Below are 14,063 nucleotides of genomic sequence, written 5' to 3' on the forward strand. Positions count from 1 at the left end.
TGTGAATATGTATTTTAATAACCTAATATATTATTTTTACCATATCACTCTCCCCTATTACAGAGATGGCCTTGCTAAACTTTCAGCCTTCTATCTTTTTCTATGTGTGTCTGGAAGATTTTTTTATTGATGGCCGCTTTTTGGTTTCATATTACTTTGGTTTCAACTCTGTACAAACTAAAGTACAGTGCATGTACTTTACAGAGGTTAATGTGTTTAAATCTTTGAAGTATTTCCAATTAGCCAGGGAATGGAGAATATACTCTTTTTTGGATCCTAGGACATACCGTTCCAGCAGCACTCTAATTAGAGTGCTAGGATTCTTTGGGTTTTTAGCAAACATTATCAGCAACTGAAAGTAAAACCTCTGCCAGCTCTTTCAAGCTTTTACTGCTTTATTAGTTTCGCTATCAAGATTGTAGATCATCACACCAACAATACATTATGAAATGTATTTCTTTATTTTAGTGTTTAGCCTTTAACCGGATATGCTGTAAATCTATAAATAAATTCAGAGTAGGGTGTCAGGTGTAAGATAGCTTAAAAACAACAAGGAATTAACGAGGATTACAACCTTGACCGGAATATCTATCCATAAAATCCCCAAACTGTTTTATTGTTTTATAAGTTTCAAATGTCATTGTATCTGTTGTTATCTTTCTGTAGCATCTGGTTAGCAGTTAGCACTTGCTTTTCCTAGCAGTGATTTTCACTAGGATGTTTTGAGTGTGTGTGTGTGTGTGTGTGTGTGTGTGTTTCTGCACCCATGTGTGGGTGTGTGTGCTTGACTTGGGGGAAAAAGAAATTGAAAAGGGGAAAATGATTTCTACAGATAACAAGTTGGAAATAAGAGAGTGAAAAGTGGCTATAGATGAATAGCGAATGTAGGACAGTTGATTACGTTTTGGCTGAAATTGGGTTACGTGTGTAGCTTTTATAAATCAGTTGTGTGTGTGTTTGTGTGTGTGTGTGTGTGTGTGTGTAAGTACCTCATGCACCCAGAAAACTGCCCAGGGTCATCTAATATAATTCAGTTCAATCAAATACCATCCTGCCAAAGCTTCCAATAACAAAGAGCAGCTTTTACCATGCTGTTTTCTTCTAGACTGCTAAGCTTTAAATCATACATATGTTAACATACTAATGTGCCAATTTTACAGAGAGCTTTCAAAAGTGTACATAATGCGTGTGGTATTTTGTAATAACCCATTAACCAGAAGCCAATCTCCTAGCTCATATGGTTATAAAATAGCCACAACATTTTATACAGAATTGAGAGGTAAAATGCTATATAATGCTGGTATAATAACAAATTTCAGAACAAAAACAAGGTTATAGGAGAAAATGGAGAAACCTTTGTTGAAAAAGCACAGGGGTCAGGTGAATCTTGTAGTTTTACAACAGGTTTGCACACATCTTAGGGGGGATTTGGCTCTCTTCACAGAAAATCTCCAAATCCTGTAGGTTTCAAGGATCCCACCTTAGATTATCTGTGAAATACAGATCCAGAGACTGGCTAGGCCATTCCATGATCTTTTTTCTTAAGCCACCCCTTTGTTTCCTTGGTCGTATGTTTTGAATCATTGTCATGCTTGTGTACAGATGTATCTGTACACAAGCATTCTTCAGCAGAGGGACTACATTAAGTCAATTTATTACAACAGAGTATGTTACTAATGTATGTCTTGGTGACTGTGCTCCTAGCTCCCTTGAGATCATTAACAATCTTTTAGCCCATTCCAGCCATGTGCAGGTCTACAATCGTGGCCAAGTGGTTTGAATGGAAGAGACTGATTTAGTTTCTTAAAGGGTCAGGACAACCAGCCTCTGGGACAACCATCCTATGGGGGGTCAGAATACTTATATTTCAAATACAAATTAATATATAGCCTTTATATAATGTTTTTTTTGTGTGTTTTTCTCTGTCTGTTAAGTTAACCTAACATAAAAATGAACTATTCCTGTCTTGGTAAGGGGGTAAACTTACAAAATCTACAAAGTCAGCAGATCAAATAATTATTTTTTCCACTGAATGTGTTGAGCTTGTTTGACTACCAGCAAAAAAAACGGTCAACAATTTATTATGGAGAAAAAAAAGAAAAAAATATATAATTATAGTAGCAGTAACTGTCCTTTTGACTACTAAACATGAAATCAGTACTAAATACACAAGAAAAAGAATACAAATACAATAAATGACACTCACTATAACTATTTCATTATAAAAGATAAGCTCTTGGTTAAATAAAGTATAACACTGCCTCTGTTATGTTTCCACAGGTTTGTCGTGCTGAGCTTCAGTTGGCTACATGCTTCCAGGCGGTCAGCAGTCGGATCCAGCTCCAGATCCTCAGCGCTCAGAATCTTCCTTCATCATCCTCCCTTCTTACACAGAGTGAATAATTAATAAAAACTTATTTACACCAGTTAGCTTAGTCTAACTGAGCCTTCTAGGTAGTGCAAGGCACACGTTTTTTGGGAAAAGTTCTGCGGTGCATGATCCCTCGTCATTTAGGCACAATACCATTTCTAAATTGTACCCCTACCCCTTGTTTTAGTGGAACACTTACCCTTAGAACAGAGTTAGAAGAGGAATGGGTGAGATCCTTCTTGAACCCTTCAAGAACCCGATACAGATTTATAACAGTGGAGCACTAAAGTTCAGCAACCTAGCTGCTGCTTAACTAGTTAACTTTAGGGCATCATATGTCTACAGAAAGTGGGCAGAGGGGGGCAGCAATTAACTATTACTTAATTTCTTTGTGATGTGGAGTTAAAATTTACTGTCATTAGCTTTTATTTTATTTGAATTGTTTCACCTTAAATGCTGTAGCCTCTACTGTCTGTTGCACTATTTACCTGTTAAATGGGATAGTTAGCTACCTAGATTTTGATACTGACACAAACTACCAGCAATATTTGTATGCTTGTTATAAAGGAAATGGCCACAAGACATCGAAACACTAATATAGTGGTTATCCACGTTTTTAACAAGGAAAATACTTAGATTTGTAGGTTTCTTATGTAACTTGTGCCACCATCATACCTGTCAAGTTTTATATTTAAAAATAAGGGATATTTTCCTCCGTCCGCTTAAAGTCGTCCCACCAGCCCAACCAAGATTTAGTATTCCTTACATTTTAAGACAGGTTTACAAGAAATCTAAAATAACCACATGTGAACCACTTACACACTAAATTTAGATTATCAGAATCTGATATACCTCTGCGCTCCGCGAAACCAGCAAGCTGATTGGCTGTTTCTCCTGAAAGGCGAGACTTTCTCCTTGAACCGGCACCACGATTGGCTAAGAGACACAGATCGGTCAGTGCCCTGTCTCCTCAATAATAAAGTTTTTTTTAATTTTAATAAAATACGGGAAATTTATGGGAAAATATTAATACGGGAGGACGGCGGGAAAGAGGAGTAAAATACGGTAGTTTCCCGGCCAAAACGGGAGACTTGACAGGTATGGCCACCATCTTGCCATGATTCTAATAGCCCTCTGCTTTGAGTGTGAGTCTCAGTTTTAAGTGCCCTTTTTTGGGTGTTTTTAAACAAAGTACATAATTATAAAAAGCAATAGAGCTGGGCCTTGATTTCACTTTTAAATCAAATTCAACTCTGACATGAATTTGGCATTTCTTTTTTAAAATGCAAATCTTCATGTATTGATTTTCAACTGTAACATGTAATAGAAGTTTTCTTCATTGCATAATGATATAGTGATGAACTGTGTGCTTTGCATCTCATAGTTTTCCACTGTAGTCATTGCTTTTCAATTTACCGTTAATTTATCACCCCTCTATACACATTGCCCAGCATTTAACTCTCTCCTCTCTCAGTTGATCTCAGGGTTTAGGCTTTATTATAGCATGCTGTTTGTAATGCACTGTACTGTGGAAGTAGTTTAATTTTACGTTTTCTTTTCTGTGTAGGTTTCTTTGTGAAAGTGGAGATGTTTAGTGGTGGGCACTTCATTCTGAAAAGGAAGACCAAGGCGGCCAAGTTATGTGGAGGTCAGGTCCAGTGGGGTGAATCAGTGCTTTTACCAATTACCAACCAGGACCATAACCTACAGCTGTACATCAAACTCTACAGCCGGGGGTCCATACGCAGGAAACACTTCCTTGGACAGGTGAGTTTAAAAAGTCACTTACATAAAGGACCCACAGCATGCTAAATTAGTGTGATGTTAAAAAAATATATAAAGGATATGAATGCAAATGCAAACACTTATTATTGCTGTACATACCGTTCAAAGTATGTTCTTACATATCTGTGGTGGTTAAAACATGCAGTACTTAAGATTGGCCATGACTGTTGACTGGAAAAAAGGATGCTGAAGGTAAAAAACAATTTGGCTGCCGCTGTAGGACCCTTTGTAGTAATGCTCAGAATGCAGCTTTTTGTATTATAAAATGCGTTGCAGCACATTTTTTTTTTTTAAACTACAAGCGGAACCCAGTCTCTATAGCTTAAACCGTTGTGTTGATGACATCATTGTACAAAGTACATTTCGAGCCTAAATCATGATTTGTGAAGTGATGTTACAACCATATTACAGACCAGTCAGTCAGTTTCCCATTTGAAAGACACAAGCTGTATAGTGTGTATACTAACATTATCTGAGCTAACGTACACTGTATTACAAATTATTGTGCAAGAGATATTTTTCTCAGATTTTTCTAACAAATGACAATCAGTATAATTCATCAATAAACAACTGTTTGAAAATTAGTCTCCATTTTTGCTTGTGAGTACTGGTTAGGGGCCAAATAGTAGGTTTATGCACAACTGGACACACCTGGAGATTCGTGAGACTCTAGAGCAGGGGTGTCCAAACTACGAATGAAAATAGAATGAAAGTTGGCCCGCTGTTAAGCAGGTTTTTATAATGTGAGATTCAAAGTTTGAACGCTAGGTGTCAGAAACGAGCCAAAGAGTCTAAAAGCGGAGAGAGTGCCCATTTCTAGCACAGAAAAACGGGCCAAAGAGTCTAAAAGCGGAGAGAGTGCTCATTTCTAGCGCAGAAGAACGGACCAAAGAGTCTAAAAGTGGAGAGGGTGCGCATTTCTAGCGCAGAAAAACGGGCCAAAGAGTCTAAAAGCGGAGAGGGTGCGCATTTCTAGCGCAGAAAAACGGACCAAAGAGTCTAAAAGCGGAGAGAGTGCGCATTTCTAGCGCAGAAGAACGGACCAAATAGTCTAAAAGCGGAGAGAGTGCGCATTTCTAGCGCAGAAAACAGGCCAAAGAGTCTAAAGAGTCTGTAATGGCATTTTAGCAGCTGTTTCCTTCATCAGATAAATTTGTCTGGCAGAAACCGTCCTAATTTTGCTCTTATCCCGTCTGCCAGCTATGAATTATGCTTCAGTTTTTTAAAAAATCTAATGTTTTCATACCTTTTCCATCCCACTGTACTATTTCAGGCTTCCCATATTCCTTGAAACCTGTGGTCTGCTTAATAATGTGGAACAGTGCAGTTTGAGTTTTTTATTTAAAAAATACTGTTATTGGGAGGTTTGTTGAGAAATCTAAGAAAAGCCTTTCTCTGTGTTTTTCTGTGTATCTATGAGTAATCAACCAGTAAATAGAAGTACGCAGAACCTTAAACCACAAATAGTGATCATGTGTGTGTTTCTGTTTCTAGGTCCTTCTTGGTTTTGACAGTCCTTCACCAGAAGCTGTGGAACAGTGGAAAGACTCCATCTCACACCCTGAGAAAATAGTGACTGCATGGCACAGGGTCAGACACCCCTGAGAGACAGAAAGACAGTGAGAGAGTGTGTAAAAAAGACAGACAGGTAGAAAGACAGGCAGGTACACTGGACACGACACACTGTGTACACACTGGGTGCCCATGGGATGAGAACAGGCGTGTGATCATGTACACACACAGGTATGGTGTATGTGATGTCTCGGCACTCTTTCTGCCCAGAGAAATGCAAAACTGCCGCCGGATTAACGTCAGAAAAGTGTTTTTCTGTGTGTGTTTTTATGACTTGCCAGATTCGGGGCTTCACTGGCATTACATACTGTAGGATAGACAACTGTGAAAACATAAGACTATAAAACACTTAAAATTATCATATATATCAGTTTTCTTTTGTAATATGACGTAGATTTAGACAAATTACACCTCTGCTGTTGATTTTAGCAGATTATTTGGTCATTTTCTCACTAAAATATTTGCATTTTAGACATGTTACTGCATTTCTAATAATAATCTAGATAGATCTTACATTAGTTTCTACATTTGACAGATGTTTGCATATCGTCATCATTAGATGTGAAGAGAAAAGTTACAGATATTGGTCCATTGATCCCATATCTGTGCATTTGTGCATATTTAATACTGTATAGTGTAAAATCGGTAGTGTAGATGAACATGAATTGCACCTCAGCTATAGCTTTTTTTTATATAGTCATATAGTTTACTGCTTTTATAAGCCTACAAATTAAAAGTTTGATTACTAATACTAATCTAGGTTGGTCTTGTCCCGATATCTATATTTTTTTTATTATTTGTGTAGCATACGGCTCTGGAAAAAAATAAGTGAGTTTCTTTAATTTAACTACAGTATATTAAAAAACTCTGGAATATAATCAAGAGGAAGATGGATGATCACAAGCCATCAAACAAAGCTGAACAGCTTGAATTTTTGAATAACTGTGATTAAAACCAGAGTTAAACCACCAAATATTTTTTTTCTGAACACTTAAAACTTTATTAATATAAACTTGTTGTCTTTCCATTATTTTGTTATTTCAGCCATTACTCATTTTCTGCAAATAAATGCTCTAAATTAAGATATTTTATTTGAAATTTGGGATCAATGTTTTCTGTAGTTTATAGAATAAAATAACAATTTTCATTTTACATATACCTAAAAAAAGCTAAATCAGAGAAACTGATTCAGAAACTGAAGTGGTCTCTATATTTTTTCCAGAGCTGTATATCGGCCCACTGGTTCCATATCTGCTCATCCCTGGTTACACTATTAAAGCATGTGCTCATCATTTCTACAGGAACAAAAGAAAGTAACAAATAGAAACTATCAGCACAGTTGTGTTGATGTAAAACACAATGTGCACAATTTCTCATAACCCATGCAGCTTTTTGTGGGTCACAGATGGCTGACACACTTTTAAAAAAGCTTTTATTTTTAGAACCTAAAAGTGTTGTGTTTTACTCCTGAATTGAAGGAAAGTCATAACTGCTCAGTTCTTCAGTTCATCACGTTTTACCACAAAGACCATGAGAGGTACTATAATACAACACTGAATATTGTATGTATATTCTATTTATTCATATATGTGTATATACTATATTTATAAAGTAAATAAAATGTTCTAAATTCAGTGCATATGCTTTATCAGAGTATCCAGATATGGTTCATTTACTTTGCACATTTGTACTCTTGTATGCTTTGTTGCGTGACGCTGTAGAAAGGCGTTACTGTATTATTATTACGTAAGTATCATTTTAATAGGTGTTTGAGCTCCATCTGTTTTATAGTTACTATGACTGTGCATACACAGAAGGGCGAGTTATCAAAATCTGGCAACCTGACATTACAGTTGTTAAGCTTTGGGCTGGATCTTTGATGGATTTCTGAATGAGAAGTGTGATGTGGAACTGAGCTGAAATGAAGTGGAGAGAGCTGTTATTTCTCCTCATTTGCATATATATATTATATTATATGTACTAATGTATGTATTATTACTTACAAAAAACCCTTTATGTAGTGTCTGTTTAATCAAAGAAAATAAAGTCTGTGTTACTATTTATGTTTATGTATGACTTTAATTGCGCCATTACAATTACAAGAGTTTTTGAAGTTACATCAAGTCAAAGTGATAAAAAATCTTATAAATATAACATGTAAATATAATATATATTTTGTAAAGAGGGATTTCAGTTTAATCCACCCAAAAAAAAAAAAACATCAAATAGTACTTTAACACAAGCTGGATGACCATTGTGACAAGTATAAACAAGCTGGTTAACAAGCAAAACCATTCATTTGAATGAATAATATTCATGTTCCCACCCTTAAATCACTTATTAAATTACTGTATAATAATAAGGGGCACTGAATTATAAGCACACTAGTAAAAAGTGAACAAGGATGTTGCCATGTTTTCCTCCTAACTCAGCAAAGTCAAACGAGGATTGGATATTAATCTACACAGATTTATCTGCTGAAAGTTTACTTGGGTGAGTAAATCACTTCTGTTTGTTTATTGTATAATATAATGTATATATGTCCATATAATGTATATATGGACAACAAAATGCTTCACATATTGATTCAATACAGGACGCAACATTTAGTTGCCAAATAAAGGATGTTCTGTATTTTACAGGACGGGTGGCAACCCTAAGCCTTAGATGCGGTTAGCAGCAGCCCTAGCTCAGTTAAATTTTATAAAACCATTCTAACCCCTTTTTCTTCCCTCCCCTCTCTGTTCTCTCTCTCTATCTTTCTCACATGTGCTGAGATGCCTGGCCGGCCGGTCTTCTTGGATGTGTCCGTCTGTGGTTCCAGCTTTCAGGAATCAGCCCTGTCCTTCTACTCATCAGAATTATTACACAACCCTTCTAACTTCTGCTTTTTGTTTCTCTTCCTTTCCTTTCTGTTTTCTCTATCTATCTCTTTTACATGTATGGAGATGCCCTGTTCCTGATGTTCCCAGACTGGCTCTCCACTGCCCGCTGTGTTGTTCTCCGGCTCTGCAACCCTGCACTGATTTACATTAACACACTCAGTATCTGTTTCTGTATTAGCCATAGCTCTATAATTTGTGCCCATCACATTTTTATATTCATAAATTAGTACCTGTTATATTAGCCATATTTCACATTAATTCTCTGTACTGTTTTTGTTCTGTTATTTGTTTGTTGTTTGTTATTTGTTTGTACTGAGCGGGTCAACCCGAGTAGGATGGGTTCCTCGGACTGAGTCTTGGTTCCTTCCAAGGTTTCTTCCTCTTAAAGGGAGTTTTTCCTTGCCACTGTGTCACCATGAAATTGGCATCTCTGTGGTGCTGCTCATAAGAGGCATGGACCTGTTTTTTCCTGTAAAGCGGCTTTGTGACAACCTTTGTTGTAAAAAGGGCTATATAATTAAAATTGAATTAGCAGCAGCACTAGCCGCAGTTAGCAGTAGCCCTAGCCAAGGTTAGCAGCAGCGCTATTCATGGTTGGCAGCAGCCCTAGCTGCGGTTTGCGGTGCTTAGGGCTAGTAAATGCCGCCCAACAGCGCCACACTGAGGAATCCTGAGTGTTCCGCTAAGCCAGGGCACTATCAGCTAGCAGTTTTTAAACATGGTAAACACCTCTGAACAGCAAAAGAGCTAGCACTAGCACAGCTGTACTTTAGCAGAGTGGATTTACTGCTCCTTACAACCTGACTGGCGAAATTCATACAGAAGGTGCACCGGATTATAAGGTGCACTATCCATTTTTAGGAAAATGAAAGGATTTTAAATGCGCCTTTTAGTGCAAAAAATACAGTAAGTTAGTCCAGCACAGAGATACTACATTGCACTCTAGCAACATGAACAGTAAAGCAAATTGTAACTTGCTCTTATTACCTGCAGCACTGTGGCTATTTAATAGAATGACTGAATACCCAAGGAAGGTAGTGCTGATGGACAAGAATACATATTGATGGTGGGGGTTTGGGTGGACAGGTCTATTATGAAAATAAATTATGACAATTTAACAAAAATGCTAAAATGTAAAACGTATTTTTTATAAAACAGTGATAAACTGTTATTTAAAGAAATAAACACAAGATCTTCGCACTACCAGTGTCCTTCACTAGGCAGCTGATCTTTCAGGATCCATTGTTATATGCAGATATAATAGTACTGTAATTAGGAAACTATTAAGAGCAATGATCTATATTTGATTGAAACTACTTTAAAGTACTTAAATGTCAATCAATTAGTTTAATCAACTAGTTCAAGTGTTTTAAATGTTTGGATGAGCAGTTTTTCAACCATGTTGTCTTTTAAAACCAGCTCAGAACATCCCAACCCTGCTACCAAATCATTTTTAGCAGGGTTGAAAATGAGCTTAAATTAAAGAAGCATTGTTCAAGATAAAAGTGTCAGACATCTCATAATAAAGTCTATTAGATAACTGAACACCTCTAATTGGTTTAAGGAGATGATGTTTGATTATTTAGGTAAGCTGTTAGCACCGTGCTAATTAGTGTATGTAAGCTTCCATTGCTTGTTAGGTATGTTAGCCGTGTAGCTTGGTGATAGATAATCTGTATACACTTAGATAAAAGGACATTAACTTACTTGAATAGAGCTTTTCTGTGTGTGTGTGTGTGTGTGTGTGTGTGTGTGTTTCCCAGGACTCTCCCAAAGTCAGTGAAGGAGTGTGTCTGCATCCGGGAGGCCAGGGTAATTGACATCATCATTTACGAAACAGTTGTTTGAACAGGGAGAATGGTTACTTGCAGCGAGACACACCTCACACACACATTTTCACTCTCTGGGTTCCTGCTGTAACACACCCACCCCCAGCTCAGCTGGTGTTAGTGTGTGTGAGAAAGAGAAAGAAATAGAATGTGTGTGTGTGTGTGTAAGAGAATATGAGAGTGTATAAGCATGACTTTTATTTGCACAGTCACCCTGAGTGCTTTTATAACAGTGTTATATATGTGTAATAAATCAGTCTTTAAAATCCAGAGCTCCTCCAGGTGTTCCTCAGTAGACGCGTGTGGAGCTGACCGGCAGCCTTGATATCAGTGAGTAATTAAGAACAAATATCAGTGTGAACTGACAGCTCAGATCCACTGCCTATGAATGGCAGAAGGGATATAGACACTCATGCATACCATAAAATAATATTCACTCAATATGAGCATTTATAAGAAACACCTGTACTGCATATAGACACATTTACAGTTATACAATCAGTCAATCATTCAAAAGTGATGCCTTATAAAAATCTACAGATGTGGAACAGTCTAAGGTAGCTTTAATATCAAAATATATATACAGTTATTTCTGTCCTCCTGAGACATGCTGATTCATTTGTACGACCTGTATACATTAAGGAAAAAAATAAGTTAAAAAATTGAATGAGAAGGTGTGCCCAGACCTTTGATTGGTACTGTATTACTTTACGTTTCCTTTTTTGGAGCGGCCCGCGAGGTATTTTAGAAATAGAATGAAAGTTGGCCCGCTGTTAAGCAGGTTTTTATAATGTGAGATTCAAAGTTTGAATGCTAGGTGTCAGACACGAGCCAAAGAGTCTAAAAGCGGAGAGAGTGCGCATTTCTAGTGCAGAAAAACGGGCAAAAGAGTCAAAAATCGGAGAGAGTGCGCATTTCTAGCGCAGAAAAACGGGCCAAAGAGTCTTAAAGCAGAGAGAGTGCGCATTTCTAGCGCAGAAAAACGGGCCAAAGGGTCTAAAAGTTGCCATAATTAAGGAGTTTAATATTAAGATACATCATGAAATTAAACATCAATTTGAAAAAGATAACGATAGTAAGTCAAGTAAAATGGTGTCTAAATGAAATAATTATAAGTATTATTTAAAGTGGTATATTTCATTATTTGTTTTATTACAGACTCTGTGGCCCGTGACTTCAAATATATTTCTCCTTCTGGCCCCCAACAAAAAAAGTTTGGACACCCCCGCTTTACATAGTTTGATTTATAGAGTGTGTGACGATTAGACTTGTGGATAGCACCATGCTATCTGAGTTGTGTTCTGTATAGTAAAGTACTGCTTGTCAGCTATTAGCATCTTACCTCCTGTGCAAGATTAAAGAAGCAAAGTTCTTTATAAACAAAACATGTCTTGATAATATGTTGCTAGGAAGTTCTCAGGAACCAGACACTGTTAAAGCTTTGTGAGATCTTTCTGCACCAGTGATTTTCCTTAGATGTCCCCTTTGAATGTGCAAACGGTAGCTAACAGTGGGGATTATGGGGACCAGGGGTCGCCATGAATACAACATAGATAAAACAATTTTATTTAATATCTAAACCCCCAAGTGAATCTACACGTCTTCTGAGCTTCATAATAATCATAATATCATAATCATAATAATAATAATAATTGTGAATATGAAAAAAATATATTGCTTAAAGACTATTACTTGCCAAACAAAAATAGGTGTGTGTGTGTGTGTGATATATGTATATATATATATATATATATATATATATATATTACCCAGGAAAGAGTGTCAGGTTTGTGCAATTTTGGGAGAAAGATAAAGGTTACCAGGAAGAATAACAGATTTTTCCACCAAGACAAAAGCAGAGCAGAGTATGATCATCTTAAGTGAAATTAAGACCACTTTAAAATAATTAGTTTATCTGATTTTACTATTTATAGGTATATGTTTAAGTAAAAGTAACACTGTGGTTTTATTCTATAAATGACTGATGACATTTTTCCAAAATTCCTAATAAAGATATTGTAATTTAGAGCATTTATTTGTAGAAAATGATATATGGTCAAATTAGCGAAAAAGGTGCGGAGCTTTCAAACCTAATAAAATAAATAAATAAATAAAAAGACAAGTTCATATTAATTTAGAAAAAATAACAATACTACAGTTCTATCTAAGGAAGAGTTCAGAAATAATAATTTGTAGAATAATTTTTTATCACAGCTTGTGTCTCAACATATTCTCCACCAGTCTTTCACACTGCTTTTGAGTGACCTTATGTGACTTCTGGCTCAAATGAGCATTATTCTGCTGCTGAGCATTGTTCCCTATTTTGATATATATATATATATATATACTCCTCAACATTAGGTTACTTAAGCCCTGCAACCAGTGGTTGTCTATCTTTTCTACACACACACACACACACACACACACTCCGGTACACTATTTTAATATGACAATGCTCATCCACATGCTACTCCTTCTCAAGAGCTTGCCTTGATGACACAGATACTATTACATGCCAAGCTGCATCACTATACCTACCCCCAATTAAAATGTGTGAGATGCTATTGGATGCACCATCAACACCTTTCACAAAATCTGCAGGCAGTGCATGATAAACTATCTGCTGCATGGGATGGATTATTACAGGTTCCATTAGGAACATCTACTACATGCTGAGACGTCCAGTATCTTGTGTTACACACTTGTATGTGTAACTCAATAAACATTGCCCATATCAGTCTAAATGTGTAATCATGTAGCATTCCTGGTAACCTTGTCCTTCTTCCTGTGTTTCTCAGGCATCAGGCAGTGTATTAATACTCATTTTATCTGTTAACTTCATGTGAGAGAGCTATTAGAGCGTCAGACGTCTGACTCAATCAATCTCCATTGTGAACACTTGTGACTGGGTACACTTGTCCAGCTCCCAGCTGTGGCCAGTCAGATTGTAGGTGTGTGTGTGTGTGTGTGTGTGATCTTTTAATTAACAGGGGATCAGTGGATGTGTCGGGATGTCCTGGTTCACCGCCTCGTCTCCAGGATGTGAATTCTACAACACAAACTGCTATAAAGCAGCACAAGTGTGTGTATGTGTGTGTGGTGGTGTATGTTTTTGTGCATTTTTGGAACTTAGTATCCATCCAAAATGTTGTTTGCTTGTTTGTTTATTTGTTTATTTCAGTAATTCAGTTTAAAATGTGAAACTCATATATTGTATAGATGTTGTACACACAAAGTACACATATACAGCCAATAAAAAGCCAAAAATCAGTGTTTAAAAAATTTAATATTATATAAGACCAATTGGTACTTTTGGCAGTGTGGGATGTGTGCCAAGTCCTGCTGTAAAATGAAATCTACATCTCCATAAAAGTTGTCAGCAGAGGGAAGATCTGTGTCTAAGATTTTCTGGGAAAACTTGATATAACATAGTGGATCAACACCAGCAAATGACATGACTCTCAAACCATCACTGACCATCATGCTTCCCTCTGCAACTTTTATGGAGATGTGGATTTCCTTTTCCAGCAGGACTTGGCACACTGCCCACATTGCCAAAAGTACCAACTGGTCTTATATAATATTAACATTTTTTGAGACACTGATTTTTGGGTTTTTATT

At 36.7% G+C, this 14,063-nt stretch overlaps 1 protein-coding gene across 1 annotated transcript in view; it reads left to right on the top strand.

Moving 5' to 3' along the window:
- LOC103042159 (tandem C2 domains nuclear protein) overlaps positions 1-7,777 on the top strand; it is a 31,640-nt gene extending 23,863 nt beyond the window's left edge. The window contains exons 9-11 of the mRNA XM_007247609.4: positions 2,281-2,395; positions 3,939-4,138; positions 5,651-7,777. Coding sequence (XP_007247671.3) covers positions 2,281-2,395; positions 3,939-4,138; positions 5,651-5,761 — 426 coding nt within the window. The 3' untranslated portion in view covers positions 5,762-7,777. The remainder of the gene's footprint in view (positions 1-2,280; positions 2,396-3,938; positions 4,139-5,650) is intronic.
- Positions 7,778-14,063: the final 6,286 nt, after the last annotated feature.

This window comes from Astyanax mexicanus, chromosome 7 (assembly GCF_023375975.1).
Source record: "Astyanax mexicanus isolate ESR-SI-001 chromosome 7, AstMex3_surface, whole genome shotgun sequence".
Taxonomy (NCBI): Eukaryota; Metazoa; Chordata; class Actinopteri; order Characiformes; family Acestrorhamphidae; genus Astyanax; species Astyanax mexicanus.